The sequence below is a fragment of the Pseudopipra pipra genome, chromosome W (genome assembly GCF_036250125.1).
Source record: "Pseudopipra pipra isolate bDixPip1 chromosome W, bDixPip1.hap1, whole genome shotgun sequence".
Taxonomy (NCBI): Eukaryota; Metazoa; Chordata; class Aves; order Passeriformes; family Pipridae; genus Pseudopipra; species Pseudopipra pipra.
In genome coordinates, this window is record NC_087580.1 from 30658023 (window position 1) to 30676191 (window position 18169).

General features: G+C 53.4%; 3 protein-coding genes across 3 annotated transcripts in view; 2 read left to right on the forward strand and 1 right to left on the reverse strand.

Annotated features, from left to right (window-relative positions):
- The window catches only part of LOC135405272 (zinc finger protein 501-like), an 895895-nt gene that overhangs the window by 43474 nt on the left and 834252 nt on the right, over window positions 1-18169 (forward strand). The gene's annotated exons all lie outside the window — the stretch shown is intronic.
- On the forward strand, window positions 4062-5075 carry LOC135404558 (olfactory receptor 14J1-like). Its single transcript, XM_064639298.1, has one exon. The coding sequence runs from the start codon at window positions 4104-4106 to the stop codon at window positions 5073-5075; it is 972 nt and encodes a 323-aa protein (XP_064495368.1). The 5' UTR covers window positions 4062-4103.
- LOC135405377 (olfactory receptor 14J1-like) lies at window positions 13401-14490 on the reverse strand. The gene has a single exon (XM_064640070.1). The coding sequence runs from the start codon at window positions 14428-14430 to the stop codon at window positions 13429-13431; it is 1002 nt and encodes a 333-aa protein (XP_064496140.1). The 5' UTR covers window positions 14431-14490; the 3' UTR covers window positions 13401-13428.

Consider the following 18169-nt stretch of genomic DNA (forward strand, 5'->3'; position numbering starts at 1 on the left):
CTTGGTTTTTTCTACAAAGTGGAAGGAAAATAAAGGAAAGAGTGAGGCTGCAGCTCTGCACAATCATCATGAGATAGACTAGAACTAAAACTGAGGCAAAGGACTTCAATAAGTGCAGCGTTGTTCACACTTATAGTTGTGTCCTGGTTCCAGGGGCTGGGACCAGTTTACCACCATGTGGGTATAACCCAAACTGTGCATCCTTTTAAACCTGCCCAGTGTGTGACAGGAATTCCTGTCACAGGAACCACCCCAAGCAGTGCAGGAGGAGCCTCCCAAGCAGCAGTTGCAGGGCAGCAGGGACTGACCTGAGCTGCCTTTGGTGCCCAGGAACTCCCCCCACACAGCCCCTCTCCTGCCCCGGGGGACCACCAGAACAGGGGGAGCCCAAAGGACTGGACTGGAGCAATTCAACAGACATTTTGGGGGCATTTTATGGACATTTTGCAGGGGTGGTGCAAAGACTAAGGGAAGGAGACCTGTGTGTTATAGCAAAGAATGGGAAGGGGGTGGTGGGGGGTGAAGTTGTATTGAGTCGTGTGGGGCCTGGGCATGATGGGACTGGTGTGGAATAAGGGCTGGAATGTGCTGGTTTGGGCCGGGGTGGAGTTAATTTTCTTTGCAGGGGCTGGTGTGGGGCTGTGGTTGGGCTTGTGCTGAGCACAGGCTTGAGAACACAGAGGGGGTTTTGTTAGTGCTGAGCTTACCCAGAGCCAAGGCCTTTCCTGCCCCTGGCACAGACACACTGGGGAGGGGCTGGGGGTGTGGGAGAGGCTGGGAGGGGACACAGCCAGGACAGGTTTGGAGTGATGGAGATTGTTTTCCCAAGCCACCATTCCATGGGATAGGGCCCTGCTCTCCTGGAGGTGCTGAACACCTGCCCAACCGTGGTAAGCAGGGAATGAATTCCTTGTTTTATTTTGCTTCTGCGTGCAGCTTTTGCTTGTCCTTATTAAAGTATCTTTATCTCAACACACGAGTTTTCCAGCTTTTCCCCTCCCAGTTCTCTCCACTGTCCTGCTGGTGGGGGAGTGAGGAGTGGCCAGGAGGGGCTTGGGGGCTGCATGGGGTGAAACCACAACAGCCTTTGTTGGTGTCCAGGGTGGGGCTGGGAGTGTTAGAGATACTGACAGATGTATCTGGGATGTGCTGCTGAAATTTGCAGCTGCTGGTGCTGTCTGGGGCTCCTGGCTATGTGTCAGAGTCTGGGGCTCCTTGGTGGCTGGAACTCCATGTGAACTTGAGCTGAAGGGCCTGTGACCTGTGGGGGAGTCCAGGGTGGAGCAGAGACCCCCCTGCAGCCCGGGGAGGAGCCCACACTGGAGCAGATTTGCTGGCAGGACTTGTGACCCCTATTATCAACATAAGACTCCAATCTTTCAGTTTAAGGCCATTGCCCCATGTTCTGCCAATACAGGCCTTCGTAAAATGTATCCCTGTGATTTCCTTAGACTGTGAGCACCATGTGTTCATCTGCAAACACCTTGGAGAGTACCCAGGGATCTCCCAAGAAAAGATTTGGAGGCCTCAAGCCCATGACCACTCTGTAGGGACTGGGCTACTGGGCTACTGACCATGTAGCTCTGGGCTCCACGGTGTGGAGACTGAGGACAGTGCAGGGGTAGTCAGAGAGGGTTGAAGGGTGGTTTCAGGAATGAAGGATCTTTTTGTCATAGCAGGAAGCAGTATGAGAAATAAAGAAACAATGCCAAGTTCTGCTGGAGAGATCCAGACTGGAAACAAAGAGAACGGAGTTTCACCCTGAGGGCAATGGTGTGCTGTAACACATCACCCAGGAGGAGTCTGGATGAGCCCAAGGCTTTGTGTGTGCAGGAAGAGCCAGGGAGGACGCAGAGATGTCAGTGCAGGAAGGTGCCAGCCAGGTGGGGCAGCCGGGGGGATGACGACAGCCTGCAGGGAAAGGGGCAGGGCATGGACACCGTAGGACAGCCTGGGCTGGAGAGGAGACAGGGAGGGGGAGAAGCTGAAAGGCCCTGACACAGCCACCTTCTGCAGGCCTTTGGCCAGGGCTGCTGTCTGTGCCCCTGATGCCAGGAGGAGGGGAGTGCCCCTTGCAGCCCTGGAGCCTCATGGCCTCTTTGTCCCTGCTCAGCAGCCTGGCAGGTGCCACCCCATGGTCCTGCCCTTGGCATTGCACATCCCAAATCCCAGTGCCCCAGGAAGAGCCCAGAGGAATGAGGCAGGGAGACAATCTGCCTATAAAGGAAGCTCAGGGCTTCGCCCGTTAGATTAAGGAAAAAGCATCAGAGCCACCTTTCCCTTGCTTGTCCATCCTTGTCATCACTGTCTGCAGTTTTCTGCTCTAACTGAAACCTGGGGAGAAGTTCTCAGTTGTGTCCCTCAGTGAGACTCATTAGCACTACAAGAAACTTTAGTGTTTCAATCTCACTTTGACTTCTTGAGAAGTTGTTTGAATTTACTCTCAGGGACTGAGTCTTGGGAGTCTCATGTAAACAACATCAATCCCCCCGAGGGTCATGAAATGCCTGGGGCTGTTGCTGTGCTGCTGAGCTGGGCCGGGCTCCTGGCACACAGGGAGCTCCTGGCAAGCAAGAAGAGCTTCAAAGAGACAGCTCTGCTGCTGAGCAGCTCCTCTGCACAGCCCAGCAGGGCTGAGGGCACTGCCAGGGCAGCTCAGGGACACCAGCAGGGCACAGACACAGCTTCAAGGGGCTCAGCACTGGCAGGAGGGCTGAGAGCTCCCTGCAGGAGGAACCTTGGCAGGGCTGCACATGGTGAGTCTGTGGCTGCAGGGCAGTGCAGGGGCAGCTCCTGGAGGCTTCTCCTAAAGCTGGCCCAGCCCCAGCTGATGGGATGGGTGAACAGGGGCTGTTTTGGGGCACTTTGGAAGAACTGTGAAGCCGGGGGTGCAGCCAGGGGTGCCCAGGGCTGTGGGGCAGAGCAGGGTCCTGCAGCCGAGGGTGCTGTGCTGGGCAGGGACTCTGCTGCCTGCCAGGGGCAGCTCTCAGCTGGCCCGGGGAGCTGCTGCCAGGGCTGGGGCAGAAGGGCTGTGGGCAAGGAGCAAACCTGGCAGCTGAGGAAGGATCTTTGCCATGTCTCGCTCTTGCAGGGTCTGACCTGTTCACATCTCCAGACCACTATACCATATTGAATGGAGAATTTTTTGCAAAGCTCACAAAAGACAGGGGCTACAGGAGAGGAATTAGTCCTGAGGTGTGTTTCCTACTTAGGCATTGTAGCATAGACATTGTTCTCTCAGTTCAGGAGGCTGCACTGAAATTCAAACTCTTTTACTCTCAGACATGAACATTTCAGGCAGGATCAGAGATGAGCACAGGATCCTGGGCAGTGCTGAGCCTTCCCTTGGGGATGGGCACTCTCCTGTGCCAGCCCTTGGCTTCTCTGCAGGAGGGCTCCTGTCCTGCTCTGTCCAGCACAGCTGCACCTCTGGGCTGGCACAGGGGACACTTCCCAGAGCTGCCCTTTCAAGCAGCGCTGCCCTGCTCTCAGCACAGATCTTGGTGGGGTTTTTAAAGATGAATCTGTGTGTGAAGTCCTTTTCAAGGCAGCCCAAGAGAAAGTGCAGAGCAGATGGGAAACAGACTAAGAGGCACTGCAGCTCTCCTGGCTCTGCAATAAGCAAGGGAGAGCTCAACCCTTCTTCATGTCCTGTCTCAACACTTGTCAGATTTGTCATCAGAAAAATTTGCCCCTAAAAAATACCCCCAAGTGTTATGATTGTAACCAAAAAACCCAGTCAAAATTATTTTAAGGATACTCTGTGCCTCTCTTCTGCAGTACAAATTGCTCCAAGACAACAGTACAGGAATTGAACTCTTCCATCAAAGCTGGGTTCCATGTGATATCCCCTGTGATCATGAGAGCTGTCACAAACCAGCTCCATGTCTGCACTGCAGCAGAGCAAAGCTGAGTCCTTGGCAGCACATGGGCAGAGCTCCTGCTCCTCACAGCACCCTCAGAGAGCAGAAACCAGAGAAAAGAAAGGCCTTGACTTGGAGGGGATTTCCCTGAAAAATGCACTGGCTTTGCTGAGAGAGGGCTGTCTTAATTGTTCCCTGTCCTTTCCTTTTCTGAACAGACCCTGTCCTAAGGAGCAGCAAATGTCCAACAGCAGCTCCCTCACCCATTTCCTCCTCCTGGCATTCGCAGACAGGCGGGAGTTGCAGCTCCTGCACTTCTGGCTCTTCCTGGCCATCTCCCTGGCTGCCCTCCTGGCCAATGGCCTCATCCTCAGTGCCATAGCCTGTGACCACCACCTGCACACCCCCATGGGCTTCTTCCTGCTCAACCTCTCCCTCACAGACCTGGGCTGCATCTGCACCACTGTCCCCAAAGCCATGCATAATTCCCTCTGGGGCACCACAGCCATCTCCTATGCAGGATGTGCTGCCCAGGTCTTTTTACTTTTCTTTTTTATTTCAGCAGAGTTTTCCCTCCTCACCATCATGTGCTACGACCGCTACGTTGCCATCTGCAAACCCCTGCACTACGGGACCCTCCTGGGCAGCAGAGCTTGTGCCCACATGGCAGCAGCTGCCTGGGCCACTGGGTTTCTCTATTCTCTGCTGCACACAGCCAACACATTTTCCCTGCCCCTGTGCCAGGGCAATGCCCTGGGCCAGTTCTTCTGTGAAATCCCACACATCCTCAAGCTCTCCTGCTCACACTCAGGCTACCTCAGGGAAATTGGGCTTCTTCGGGTTAGTGCTTGTTTTTGTTTTGGTTGTTTCATTTTCATTGTTTTCTCCTATGTGCAGATCTTCAGGGCTGTGCTGAGGATCCCCTCTCAGCAGGGACGGCACAAAGCCTTTTCCACGTGCCTCCCTCACCTGGCCGTGGTCTCCCTGTTTCTCAGCACTGCCATATTTGCCTACCTGAAGCCCCCCTCCATCTCCTCCCCATCACTGGATCTTGCCCTCTCAGTTCTGTATTCGGTGGTGCCTCCAGCACTGAACCCCCTCATCTACAGCCTCAGGAACCAGGAGCTCAAGGATGCCATAAAGAAAATGATAACTGGATTTAGAGTCAATAATAAAGTGTGTCTTTTATTCTGCATAACATTCCAAATGTAACTCATTGCAATCTAAGCCTTTTTTCACCTATATGTCCCTTTTATTGTCAATACATTTCCTCACTCTTTTTCTACTTTTATAATGTTATCCACAAATCAATGGCTTTGCTCATGGGATTTCTACATCAATATCTACCCTTCTTCTGTAATTCAAAGACTTTCAAAAGGCTTGTTCTCTGTACATTTGAGTAGAATGAAGTTCCCTGCCCTGACCTGTGTGTCCAAGATGCTTCCTCAGCCCTTCTCTGGAGCCACAGGGGCAGTGCCTGTGAGCAGAGCTGGAGGGAAGAGACTCCCAGCACAGCAGCACAGCCAGGGACAAGGGCTGTTCCTTCCACATCTGCTCTTTCCAGCTCCACACTGTCCTTCCCAGCCCTGCTGTGGGTGCAAGGCCTGATTGTTCTGGCAGCTTGGGCACAGTCCTGCTGTGTGTCCGTGCTGGGATCACAGGCAGGGACAGGCCCTGGGCACTGCTGGCACAGAGCTGGGCTCCACACCAGCAGCTCCAGCAGCCAAGGGCATCTCCTGAGGGCAGGGCAGGAAGGCTTCAGGCTCTTTCTCCACAGTCACCCTCAGCAATGTGCTCCAGGAATGCCCTGGCAAAGCAAATGCCAGTGCCCAGCTGAGAGTGGGAGTGTGCAGGGTGGGGACATGCAGCAGTGTCCTGGCACAGCCAGAGCTCCTGGCACAGCCCTGAGGGACCAGCAGAGCAGGGCCTGGGCTGTGTCTTTGTTCCAGGGACAGCCTGGGAAGGTGGCCCAGGGACAGCCTGGGAAGGTGCCCCAGGGCCACTGTCACAGAGCAGCCCCTGCAACCCCCATTCCCAGCCCTGGCCTCTCACCCCACCTGCAAGAGGTTGGTTGTCCCTCCATGGACGGGCATCGAGTGACCAAGTCAGAAGTCCATGTTTGCTTTGTACTGAGGACACTTCAGCGTGTCTGCTCCGTCCCTGCCCTGCCTTCTGGCCTGTCCCTTTCCTTGCCCAGCAGGAAAGCAGCCCGGCTGGGCAGCATTGCCCCTGTGCAGGCAGGAAGGGCTCTGCAGGCAGAGAAGCACCGCCCTCCAGCAGAGGCACTTCTGCCCTGTCCCAAAGCCCAGAGCACAGCTGGGCACTGGGATGCAGCCAGAGGCACCCCCAGCTCTATGGGTCACCCTCTGAGCTGCCTGCACAGCTTCAGTGAGCACCAGACAGAGAAAGAAATGCTCTCACTCACAGGAGTCCAAGCAGGGGAGAGGGGACATGAAGAAGCCAAAGGAGATAAAGAATTTAAAGTTAAGAGCCAAATATATCTATTGATAGAAGGGACTAGGACAGTAAGATATCATCAGTGGAGTTTTCCCTAAACGGTATATGAGGCTGCTACAGCTCCACCACTTTGAGTGACCCCTGACTGAGGACAGCACAGTCTCTGCTCCCAGCACTGTCACTGCCATTTCCTGCACCTTTGGCACATGCAGAGTGTTTCCTGCTGTTACCCCATCCCATGACCAGCACTGGGCTGTTTGCCAGCCCTGCTCTCTGCAAGACCCATGGACTGGAAGGGTTGTCTCCAGCAGAGCTGCACCCTGGCTCGGGGCCTTTCTGGCATCTACAGTCACCATTTCCTGCTTTTCCCAGACACTTGTTGTGACCCTCATGTACTGGGTCACTTCTTCTGTGACCTTGCTCCAGGGCTGGAACTCTCCTGCAGTGTCACCATGACACTCCTGCTCTCTGCTTTCCAGGTTTCATTTTTAGATCCAGTCTTCCCCTCCTGTTCACAGGGACATCCTGTGAGTGCTTCAGAGCTGCCATCCTGGGGCAGCTCCTGCCCAGCGTGGGCAGGCACAAGGTCTCTCCACCTGCTTCTCTCACCTCCCCAGTGCCACTGTTTTCTGCAGCCTCCTCATCCTTGCCCAGCACAGCCCTCCTGGCACAGTTGGACACAGCCCTTGTTCTACCCCCTCCTCAGGCACCTGCCCAACCCCCTCAGCTCCAGCCTGAGGGCCAGAAACCTTCAGGGCAGGGAGGCACTGGGGAAAATGCTGAGGACACCCATGGACTGCAGGGAGAGACCACTGGAGTGGTTGGTCTGTAGGGAGAAATCACTGCTGCCTCCCTTCTGAATCACCCTCAGGACCTGGATAAACCTGGATTTTCTCTTGTTTCCATGAGGCCCTGCAGTGTCAAAATGCCCCCCAATTCCATGAGGCTGCACAGTGTCCCTGGGTTCCTTTGGCTCCATAATGCCCTGTGGCCTCTTGAGTCCATGATGTGTCCTCAGTGTCAGAATGACCTCTTGATTCCATGAAGTTGTACAGTGTCCCTAGGTTCCATTTTTCCACAAGTTTCCCCAATGTCACAATGGCCCCTTGATTCCATGAGGTTGCACAGAGTCATCACAGAGCTGACCCCACCCAGATGAAAGTTTGGGGAGGATTAGGAGGAACTGGGACAAAAAGGATTGGGTATTTGGGGAAGGAAAGAGGGGCTTGGCCAACAGAGAGGAAAGATTTTGATGAGGTAAAAGAAGGTTCAGGTAATGCTGACGGTGCTGAAACACTGACTGGGCAAACATTCCTGAGAGACCTTTACCTTATTTGTAACCTCAAGCCCCAACATGACCTAAAAGTGCTGCCCCTCCCATGGAAAGGAATCCACTGCTCTAATCCCAACCTCAACTGGACCTCAAAGGCAAAGCCCAAACCCAGAACTCCAGACTCTTATTTAAACTCCAATGCCCACCCCATTCCCAAACCTGTATTATCAGTATGAAAAGCCAAGCTTTAATCCTAACCCAGCCCAAAAATCTCTTCCTCTAATCATGAACCAGACACTGCCAGCAGAACCACAAACCTCCCAAAGTTCTGCCTAATCCCAATCCTGAGCTCTAAACCCCAAGCCCTGACCATTCAGCACCCCCACAGCCCTTGGGAGCAGGGCAAGGACCTGCAGGGCCCAGAGCAGGCCCAGGGGGTTGGCAGAGGAATGGGAGGTGACCTGGATCTGCTCAGCTCTGCAGTGACCCCCAGGAGAAGGGCCTGGGCTCTGGGAGGGATGTCCTGTGGCACAGGGGCTCAGGATCCAAGTTAATAAGGCCAAGTGCACATGGCAACAGCCAGAGCTGGTGCAGAGACATCAGGGAGGGTCTAGAAATGCTGCTGGGAGGGGGTGGGAAAGCAGGAGGGGTGTGTGCAGCCTGCAAGGCCAGAGCAGCAGCAGGGCCAGGGCAGGACAGCCTGCAGGAGAGATGGCCAAGGGCTCTGGCAGGGCTGCAAGGCCCAAAGGCACCCAGGCCTTTGTCCCCTTGCCTCTGGCAGCTGCCTCTGCCACTCAGGCCACCACAAGCAACTTTCCTGGCAGGTTCTGCACTTGGTTTCTGCCTCGCCCCTCCCTCAGGAGCCTGGCAGGGGTTGCCCAGTTTTGGCCTTTGTTGTTCCTCCCCCTCCCATCCCAGTGCCCCCCAAACAGCCCTGAGCCAGCCGGGAGGGACAGGATCTGCTGGGCCAGGGCCTGGGGCTCAGGCCTTGGCCTTTGTGCTCCACAAAACCAAGGCAGGCTTTGCTCAGCATTGCAGGGGCCTGCCCAGAGCCTTTGTCTGCCTGCACTCCTGGCCTCCAAGGAGCTGCTCCAAGGAGTCCCTGGGGAGGCTTTGGCAGTGCCTGCCCTCAGTGGGGCCCAGCAATGCTTCAAGGCACTTGGAGTTTGGCTTCTGACTTCTTCAGCAGCTTCTTCAATCTTCTCTCAGTACCTCAGGATCATGGGCTGGGCTGCAAACACACCGTGGGGCTCATTAAATTCCAGAAATCCCTCAGGATCTCTTTGTTTTCCTTTAATTGTCTTCAAGGCAATTTCAAAACAAGTTTTCCAAGTTGGTATTTTTTTTGTTTTAATTCAATGATGGATATTTTTAAGTTCAGAGAAGAGGTGATAGAGGTGTTCTCCAAGTGATCTTGATGCTGAGTGTCTCCTCAGGAGATCCACACTGACCCTGGATGATCAACCTTGCTCCTCACCCCCCAACCTCACCAGTTCTGACATGGCCCATCTTGGACTGACAGCTGATGCAACTCCAAACACACTGTGGGACCCATTAAAACACTGAAAAACAAATTATTTTTCTTTCTTTAGTTGTCTTCAAGACGTCAACAACTAATTGAAGTTGTTTTGTAGTTTAGCTATAGAGAACAATTTTAAAGTGGACGTCACGAAAAATATATATTTTTTGATGAAAGAGAATGATTTACACAGAGCTTTGGGATGCACGATGGTCAGGGTGCAAAGGATTTAGACACAAAGATAAGGGGGTAAAAGAGTTTAGTAGCATTTATTTATTGACCACTTTTACAGTTATCAAGTGATTCAATAGCATTTGCCACAATTTTAAGAATGACTGAATTATAGATTCCCAAGAACATTCACACCACAGTCAATTCACACCCACACCCAGGCAGAGATGTGTGGACACATCAATAGCTGGGTGTGGAAAGGTCCCTCTCCCAAATTCTCCTTGTTGTCAGGGAAACACTCCCACAAATCCCTTTGTGTTTCCCATCAGACAAGGGTCCCAGCTGGAGGAGTGTTTGTTGAGGGGGATCAGAATTGTCCTGGGCATCAGCGCCGGTCTTTGGAGTGTTGCAAACTGGAGGGTTCCCGAGCTGGGAGAGGCTGCCAGAGGTGTCCCACTGAGAGGGAGGTGCTGGGGAGCTGCCAGGGCCTCCCTCAGCCCCGCTGGTTGTGGGCTCCCAAGGGGATTGGCTTTAGTTATCTGCTGAATTTCCATCCTGGTGTCAGGAATGACTGGTGTTTCCAAACTATTTGGGAATTCTATCCAAACTCTTCCATTAGGGCTGTGATTCAGGCAGGGAATGTTCCAAGGCTTTCATGGGATGACTGATTATCCTGTGTTCCCCAGCTGTTCCACTCCAGATTGTTCCTACCTTTATGATCCAGGAGCAGCTGGTCCAGTCCAGAGACACTTCACCACACCCTGGTCCAGTCCAGGGGCTCTTCATTGCTCACCTGGTTTGGTCAAGGCTTGTCAGGAGCTCCTGAGATCACACCTATAAGAAGGATGGGCACAGACTTAGTTGTAATAAGACAAGTGATAATGGTTTTCAACTAAAAAAGAGCAGATTTGAACTAGATATAAGGAAGAATATTTTTACACTGAGAGTGGTGAAACACTGGTTGCCCAGAGAGGTCATAGGTGCCCCACCCTTGGAAACATTCAAGGCCAGGTTAGAAAGGGCTGTGAGCAACCTGATCTAGTTGAACATGAACCTGTTCACTGTGGGGGGATTGGACTAGATGTCCTATAAAGGTCCCATCTGATTCAAACTATTTAGGATTCTATAGAACCAAGGCTGACAGGGATCACACAGGTTTCAGACCCAGCTGAGCATCCCCTTTGATGCCCCATCTGGCAGCTCTGCTAAAAAGCTGCTGCAAAGAACCTTCAGACCTAAAGGAGCTTTTGTGCTGGGCTCAGCTGTGGCTCTCAGTGCTGGGGGTTGGCTTTTGGCTGCCAGGTTCCCAACAAGGCTCTCTCTCACTCCTCCTTCTTCTCCACTCCCCTTGGTACCTGCAGGGTTGTTTCTCCCCCATTTCTCTCACTCCTCTCTGGGCTACAGCACCCTGGATTTTATCCTTTCTCCAAAGGGTTATCACAGATGTTCCTCTGGAATTGCTTTTTGGCTCAGCTTTGGGCACTGGCTGGTCCATTTTGGAGCCACCTGAAACTGGCTCTCTCTGACACAGAGTCAACTCTTGATCTCTTCCCTAAGGGAAACCTGCAGCCCCCTCCCTGCTACCAAACCTGATCCACAGGGTCATTCAAGTGCCCAGGAATAGAGGAGGTCTTTGATCCTGTTATTCCTCAGGCTGGTTAAACAAGACTTTGTCCTCTTCCTGTCCCTGACTGCAGGTTCTTTCTGTCAGAGCAGAGCTGGGCTGGACCTCAGCCGTGCTTTGCTCCAGAGCCTGCTGGGGTGGGGGCAGATGGCAATGGAACAGTTGGGTTGGACTGGATGATCCTTGTGGGTCCCTTCCAGCTCAGCATATTCTGTCATTCTGTGTTTGTTTGGGTTTGGTTTGATTGTGTTTGGGCTTTTTCCCTCCTTTTGATTTTTCTTTCCTCTGACCCATGAGTTTTTTCTTCATTGTCTTGGGCCTTGCTGGGCACCTGATGGCAGGACAAGTTTATCCAACTCAGTCATCTTGACCACATTTTTTGTACAAGTCACCATTAACTGGACGAGGTTTCTCACAGACTCGCTGCAACTTGGCATCATCCACAAAGGAGTGGAAAGTGCATTTCATCCCATCATCCAGAGATATAATAAAGATGTTCCATAGGAATGGTCAAGAGCTGGTCCCTGATGGATGTCACCTGGGAATTGCTGCCAAGAGGAATTTGTGCCATGACATGTTTCACTTGTCCAGTCCAGCTGTCACCAGTCTGGCTCCAAGGAGACCACAGGAGACCATGTCAAAGGCCTTGAAACAGTCTGGGCACACAACATCCCCTTCTTTTTCCTCCCACCGGAGTTCTGCAATCCCTGCCTTGTCCTTCCCATGCCTGGCAATGGCTGCAAGAGGACTTGCCCTGTACCCTTCCTTTCTGAGCCTGAGCAGTCTGGAACTCTCCCAACCCTCTTTGCTGCCCTGTTTGCAGACTGGTTCCGTGTCTGTTTTTGCCAAGGCCCCAGGAAGCTCTGGGCTGGCTCTGGCCTTTCCAAGGGTTTGGGAGAGGTCTCCCAGTGACAATGCCCAGCCTTCTCAATAGCCCTGACACCAAAAACTTTTCTGTTATCCCACAGTTCCAGTCTAGTGCTCAGGACACAACACACGTTCTCATGGTTCTTCAGGAGAAAATGAGAAGTGGTTTCATTATAGAGGTCAACGGGTGGAGCAGCCCAGTCTGGTCTGGCCCCACAGCAGTGCCCAGCCCAGGGTGCTGAAGAGCTCTGGGCACTCCCGCCACAGCCCCAGCCCCTCTGAAGGGCACAGCAGCTCCTGGGGCACAGAGAGGAGTCTCAGCATCCCCATCAGCTCAGGGGCTGGACACTCAGCATGGCAGGAGGAAATGGAGGTCAGGGAAACTGCAGGAGCCCTGGTGTCACCTCCAGGAGATGCCCAGCACAGCCTGACTGTGCCCCTCAGTGCCAGCCCCTCTGCCCAGCCCAGCCCAGAGTCCTGGCCCAGGGACAGAGCAGCCTGTCCCCAGGGGGGCTGCAGAAAGAGGTTTCTCTGTGTCAGGGATTCCTCTCTGCAGGCCCAGAAATGCTGCCTTGCTCTTCTGCAGGGACATCCCTTTGCCCAGGTCAGTGTGTCCAGGCTGCCTTGGCCAGTTGCAGATCCCAGCCTGGGATCCCTGCAGGGCCCTGAGCTGGAGGTGCTGCTCTGCACAGGGAGGGGCTGTGGCACCCTGGGCTGAGCCTGCACTGGCCATGCTGGTCAGGGTGGGGAGCAGACCCAGCAGGATGGGGATCACTCCTCTCCACCCTCTGCCATAGTCCTGGAAGGCTCAGTAGCCAAGAACAAGGCTGGGCAGGACCATGGGCTGTTTCCAATGGCACAAAGGGCAGGGCAGGGCTCCACTCCATGCAGCCTGTGGGCTGGAGAGTTCTTCAGGACACCCTCCTGGAAAGCCCACCCCTGGCTCTGGTACAGCCCTCCCTGAACTGGGGAGGCACAAGGGGAGTTCACTGTGGGTCAGACGAGTCACTGGCCAGAGCCCTTTCTCTGTTCCTGCTGCGTCCCCTGGGGTTGCAGAACTCTCCTTTACCAGTTCACAGGGAGATTTAGTACTTGATCTCTGGTGACTCCACCCTGGGCAGGATTCTGCTCCAGGGCTCCATTCCCTGCTGACTGGATGGGATGGGCTGTCCCTGCAGATCCTCTGTGCTCTCCTGCACTTCCTGAGTTCCTACAGACAAGTCCTCACCTGCCATCAGAGCCCTCACAAGCTGCAGAGCCCCAGGCAGGTGACTTGGAGACCATTTGCCACTGGCCACCAGCACAGAACATCTGAACCAGCCCTCAGTTCCTCAAGTACCCCAGTGAGTCGCTTCTCTCACTGCTGTTGGAGGGATAATCTGGAAAAAAGAATTCAAGTCTTTTATTATACTCAGAGATTGTGATTCCTCATGTACAGAACAACAAAAGCAGGAGGTCTGACAAAGAAGTTGCTGCAGGAAATTTTACTTTGTTTAAATGCACACAGAGAATTATTCCTCATTTACACAATTGTGGGTCAAAACAAAGAATTAGAGAGTGCATTAGGTATGAGATGAAGAATAAATTTCTGTGTTAACAACATTAAAAGAGGAAAAAATGTAGGAAACGGCCCTCACCACCACTCTCAAAAGCTTTAGAAAGCAGGCTGGGCCAGTAAAGGGTTACACAATGAGTGTTGCGCAGAAGAAAAAAGGCAGGTTGTTGCTCTTGAAAAGCATTCAGTCATCATTTTCCTCAAGGCATCCTTAAGTTCCTGGTTCCTGAGGCTGTAGATGAGGGGGTTCAGTGCTGGAGGCACCACCGAGTACAGAACTGACACCACCAGGTCCAGGGATGGGGAGGAGATGGAGGGGGGCTTCAGGTCGGAAAATGTGGCAGTGCTGACAAACAGGGAGAGCACAGCCAGGTGAGGGAGGCACGTGGAAAAGGCTTTGTGCCCTCCCTGCTGAGAGGGGATCCTCAGCACAGCCCTGAAGATCTGCACATAGGAGAAAACAATGAAAATGAAACAACCAAACGCTAAACAGACAGTAACCCCAATGAGCCCAATTTCCCTGAGGTAGCCTGAGTGTGAGCAGGAGAGCTTGAGGATGTGTGGGATTTCACAGAAGAACTGGCCCAGGGCATTGCCCTGGCACAGGGGCAGGGAAAATGTACTGGCTGTGTGCAGCAGAGCAGTGAGAAAGCCAGTGGCCCAGGCAGCTGCTGCCATGTGGGCACAAGCTCTGCTGCCCAGGAGGGTCCCGTAGTGCAGGGGTTTGCAGATGGCAACGTAGCGGTCGTAGCACATGATGATGAGGAGGGAAAACTCTGCTGACATGAAGAAATAAAAGAAAAAGGCCTGTGCAGCACATCCCATGTAGGAGATGGTTGTGGTGTTCCAGAGGAAATTGTGCATGGCTTTGGGGACAGTGGTGCAGATGCAGCCCAGGTCTGTGAGGGAGAGGTTGAGCAGGAAGAAGCCCATGGGGGTGTGCAGGTGGTGGTCACAGGCTACAGCGCTGAGGATGAGGCCGTTGGCCAGGAGGGCAGCCAGGGAGATGGCCAGGAAGAGCCAGAAGTGCAGGAGCTGCAGCTCCCTCCTGTCTGCGAATGCCAGGAGGAGGAACTGGGTGAGGGAGCTGCTGTTGGACATTTGTTATTTCTTAGCACAGGATCTGTTTCAGAAAAGGAAAGGACAGGGAACAGTTAAGACAGACCTCTGTGAAAAAGCCACTCCATTTCTAAAAGAAATCAATGTGTCAAATGTCGCCAGATTCACTGCCAAGGAGTCTGTTTTGCTCTGCTGTGGTGTGACATAAAACTTTTTTGGTAAAGCTCTCAGACACACAAGGAATGTCAGTTGTAACACATCTTGAATACAAAAATTCCCTCTCTACACCCATGATTCAGAAGAGCTGGGGCTGCAGAGCAGAAGCTTAGTCTGTCCTTAGAATAATTGTACCTGTGTTTTCTATTTTTACCATCACATCTGGGGAAGGTTTTTTTCCACTGCAGGAATCCTCATTTCTATGGCCCAGCACACAGTGCCCAGCAGAGTTGCCTGAACACCCCCTCCCCCAGGCCTTGGAGGCACTTGCCCCCCACTCTCTGTCCAGGGCTCTGCTGCCTGGAGCTGTCCCTGCCAGCAGCTGCTTCCCTGGGCCCAGAGCTGGACACTGCCAGTGCTGCCAGAGCCCATCCCAGCCCTGGAGGCTCAACTCTGCCCTGCAGAGCCCTCCCAGCAGCACAGGGCACTGCCCAGGGGCATCTCTGCCTGGGCAGGCTCTGATGGCAATGTCAGAGCAACCCTGAGGAGGCTGGAAAAGTGACACTGATGCATCTATTAGACAGTTTTGATGTCTGATACTCTCAGGTTTAGCACTCTCTAATCAAGTTTCAGTGTCTCCTCCTGTGCTCAGAGATTCATTTCCCTGTCACAGTCAGCACCCAGACAACCCAGAGTATAACACTGAAAGAACTGGTGCATTCTCTTTAATACCAGCTGTCTGTCTGTGCCTCTTGCAAATACCTTCTGGGAAATTTCCTGCTTTGATCTGGAGCTGTGACCAGCCCTCATCCCTGCAGCCCACTTTGGAGATCAGAAGGACTCTGCCCTGCTCTGCCCTCCCAGGAGCTGTTCCTTCCCCACAGCCCTTCTTCCCCATCCCCGTGGCAGCTCCTTGGCCGGGCTGAGAGCTGACCCTGGCAGGCAGCAGAGTCCCTGCCCCAGCACACAGAGCCCTGGGGGCAGGACCCTGCTCTGCACCACAGCCCTGGGCACCCCTGGCTGCACCCCCACCTTCCCACCCCACAGCCAGCCCTGGCACAGGGAACCTTCTGGCCCTGGGCCTCTGATGGGGCAGCACCAATCCTGCTCTGCAGCAGCTTCTCCTGCTGCACCCCAGCAAATCCAGCAGAGCCATCCTGACAGCTCCTGCCACTGGGGGCATTTGGCAGCTGGGAGAGGCACTTGCAGGAACTCACCTGCACTGCTCTGCAGCCACAGCCTGACCATGGCAAAGGACTGGCAAGGTTCCTGCCCTGAGCAGCTCTGCCCTGTCCTCCCACCCCAGGATCCCTTGAACCTCCTGCTCCCTTCTCCTCTCTGCCCTTGCTGCCTGCAGCTCCTGCCCTGCTCTGCCATATGGCCGCTTCCTCTGCACTGCAGCAACTGGGAGAGTCCTGCTGAAAAATCCTAGAAGCTGTGGGATGTGCCAGCTTTAGGAGATGCCTCCAGGAAGGCAAGTTGAACTTTCCTACAGCCAGAGAATTCTTCCTTCAAATCCTGGGAAGGTTTCTCCCGTAGTGAGAGCTCAGTCACCTCCCAGCCCAGGCTGCCTCTCATCTCTCTGCCTTCTCTCCTGTGCTCTGGGTGCTGCAGGCAGTGCCCTCAGCCCTGCTGGGCTGTGCAGAGGAGCTGCTCACCAGCAGAGCTGTCTCTTTGAAGCTCTTCTTGGTTGTCAGGAGCTCCCTGTGTGCCAGGAGCCCAGCCCAGCTCAGCAGCACAGCTACAGCCCCAGGCATTTAATGACTCCCAGAGGGGGTTTGCGTTGTTTATGTGAAACTCAGTCCCTGAGAGTAAGTTCAAACAACTTCTCAAGAAGTCAAAATGAGTTTGAAATACTGAAGTTTCTTGTACTGTTACTGGGTCTCAATGAGGGAAACGACTGTGAAAGTGTCCCCAGATTCCAGTTGGAACAGAAAATTGCAGCGATGACAAGAATGGACAAGCAAGGGAAAGGTGGCTCTGATGCTGAGGAAACCGGGATGTATTTTATTAATCCAAAGGGCCAAGGCCTGACCCCCAGCCCCTGGGAAGGCAGATCCTGTCCCTGCCTCATTCCTCAGGGCTCTTCCCGGGGCACTGGGATGTGGGATGTGCAATGCCAAGGGCAGGACCATGGGGTGGCACCTGCCAGGCTGCTGAGCAGGGACAGGGAGGCCATGAGGCCCCAGGGCTGCAAGGGCCACTCCCCTCCTCCTGGCATCAGGGGCACAGACAGCAGCCCTGGCCAAAGGCCTGCAGAAGGTGGCTCTGTCAGGGCCTTTCAGCTTCTCCCCATCCCTGTCTCCTCTCCAGCCCAGGCTGTCCTACAGTGTCCATGCCCTGCCCCTTTCCCTGCAGGCTGTCGTCATCCCCCCGGCTGCCCCACCTGGCTGGCACCTTCCTGCACTGACATCTCTGCGTCCTCCCTGGCTCTTCCTGCACACACAAAGCCTTGGGCTCACCCAGACTCCTTCTTTGTGACATATTGCACCACAACACTGACCTCGGAGTGAAATTCTTTTTTCCTTCTGCCAGCCTTGTACCTCGCCAGCTGCATTTGGCATTAATTCTTTCTTTCTTGTGCTGTTTTGTGCTACGACAAAAGCATCCACCCTCTCTGAAGTGATTCTTCAAGCTCTCCCAGGGTTCTTCTCTGCTGTCCTCTGTCTGCACACCACTGAACCTACCACTCCTTTGCCCCTGTAGGGTGGTCATATATTTGAGACCTCCAAACCCCTTCCTTGGACATCTCTGAGCTCTCTCCAAGGTGTTTACAGATGAAAACATGATCTAAGATACCCACAGGGATATGTTTTACCAAGACCTGTAGTGGCAGAACATGGGACAATGATTTTAAACTGAAATAGAGGAGCTTTCTATCAGATAAAATGAAGAAATACTTACCAATGGGGCTGGCAAGAACTGCAACAGAAGAGGATGTCCCCTCCCTGGATTTGTCCAAGGTCAGGAACTTTGAGCAGCCTCAATTAGTGAAGATGTCACTCTCCATGTCCAGGGACTTGGACCACATGAGCTTTTATGTCCCTTCCAACCCAAACCATTCGTGATTCTTTGAGTCCCAAACTCCTTCTCCAAAGAATTTTTATTGCTAAGACATGGATTACCATGTTTTTGGAGAAGTCATTGTAAACCTAAAAGGTAAAAAATCAATTCAAATAAAGTTCCAACATCTCTGTGTGAGAGTTTCACCAACTGGGTCAATGGCAGAGCCTCCCAGGATGACCTTGAAGCTGAGGATGGGGGATTCTGTTTGGGGTGTGAGTTTTATTATGGGCAACAAGAAAGCACATTTGGGGATTGTGCAAGACTTGTCATGGGATCTCTAGGGAAGAACCAAAGGAAGGGAAATGGTGGGATCATGGTGGTTCGTGAAGGAACAGGTGTGAGAAAACAGACAGAAAAGGGATGAAAAAGCTGGTCATGGTAAACAGGAGGATGCTCAAGACACTTCCCAGGCCGTGCCCTGACACTGATCTCCACAGCCCATCCTGTTTTCTTAAGAACTCCATTGCCAAGAAGTTTCTATGGGGAGGGACCTCTCTGCTCCTGGCACAGATTGTGGCCCAAGTTCCAATCCCTGCAGCAGGAGCCACAAATAGTCAGG

Coding starts and splice junctions, on each gene's coding strand:
- LOC135404558 (XM_064639298.1), top strand. CDS start 4,104: ATGTCCAACAGCAGCTCCCTCACCCATTTCCTCCTCCTGGCATTCGCA.
- LOC135405377 (XM_064640070.1), bottom strand. CDS start 14,430: ATGTCCAACAGCAGCTCCCTCACCCAGTTCCTCCTCCTGGCATTCGCA.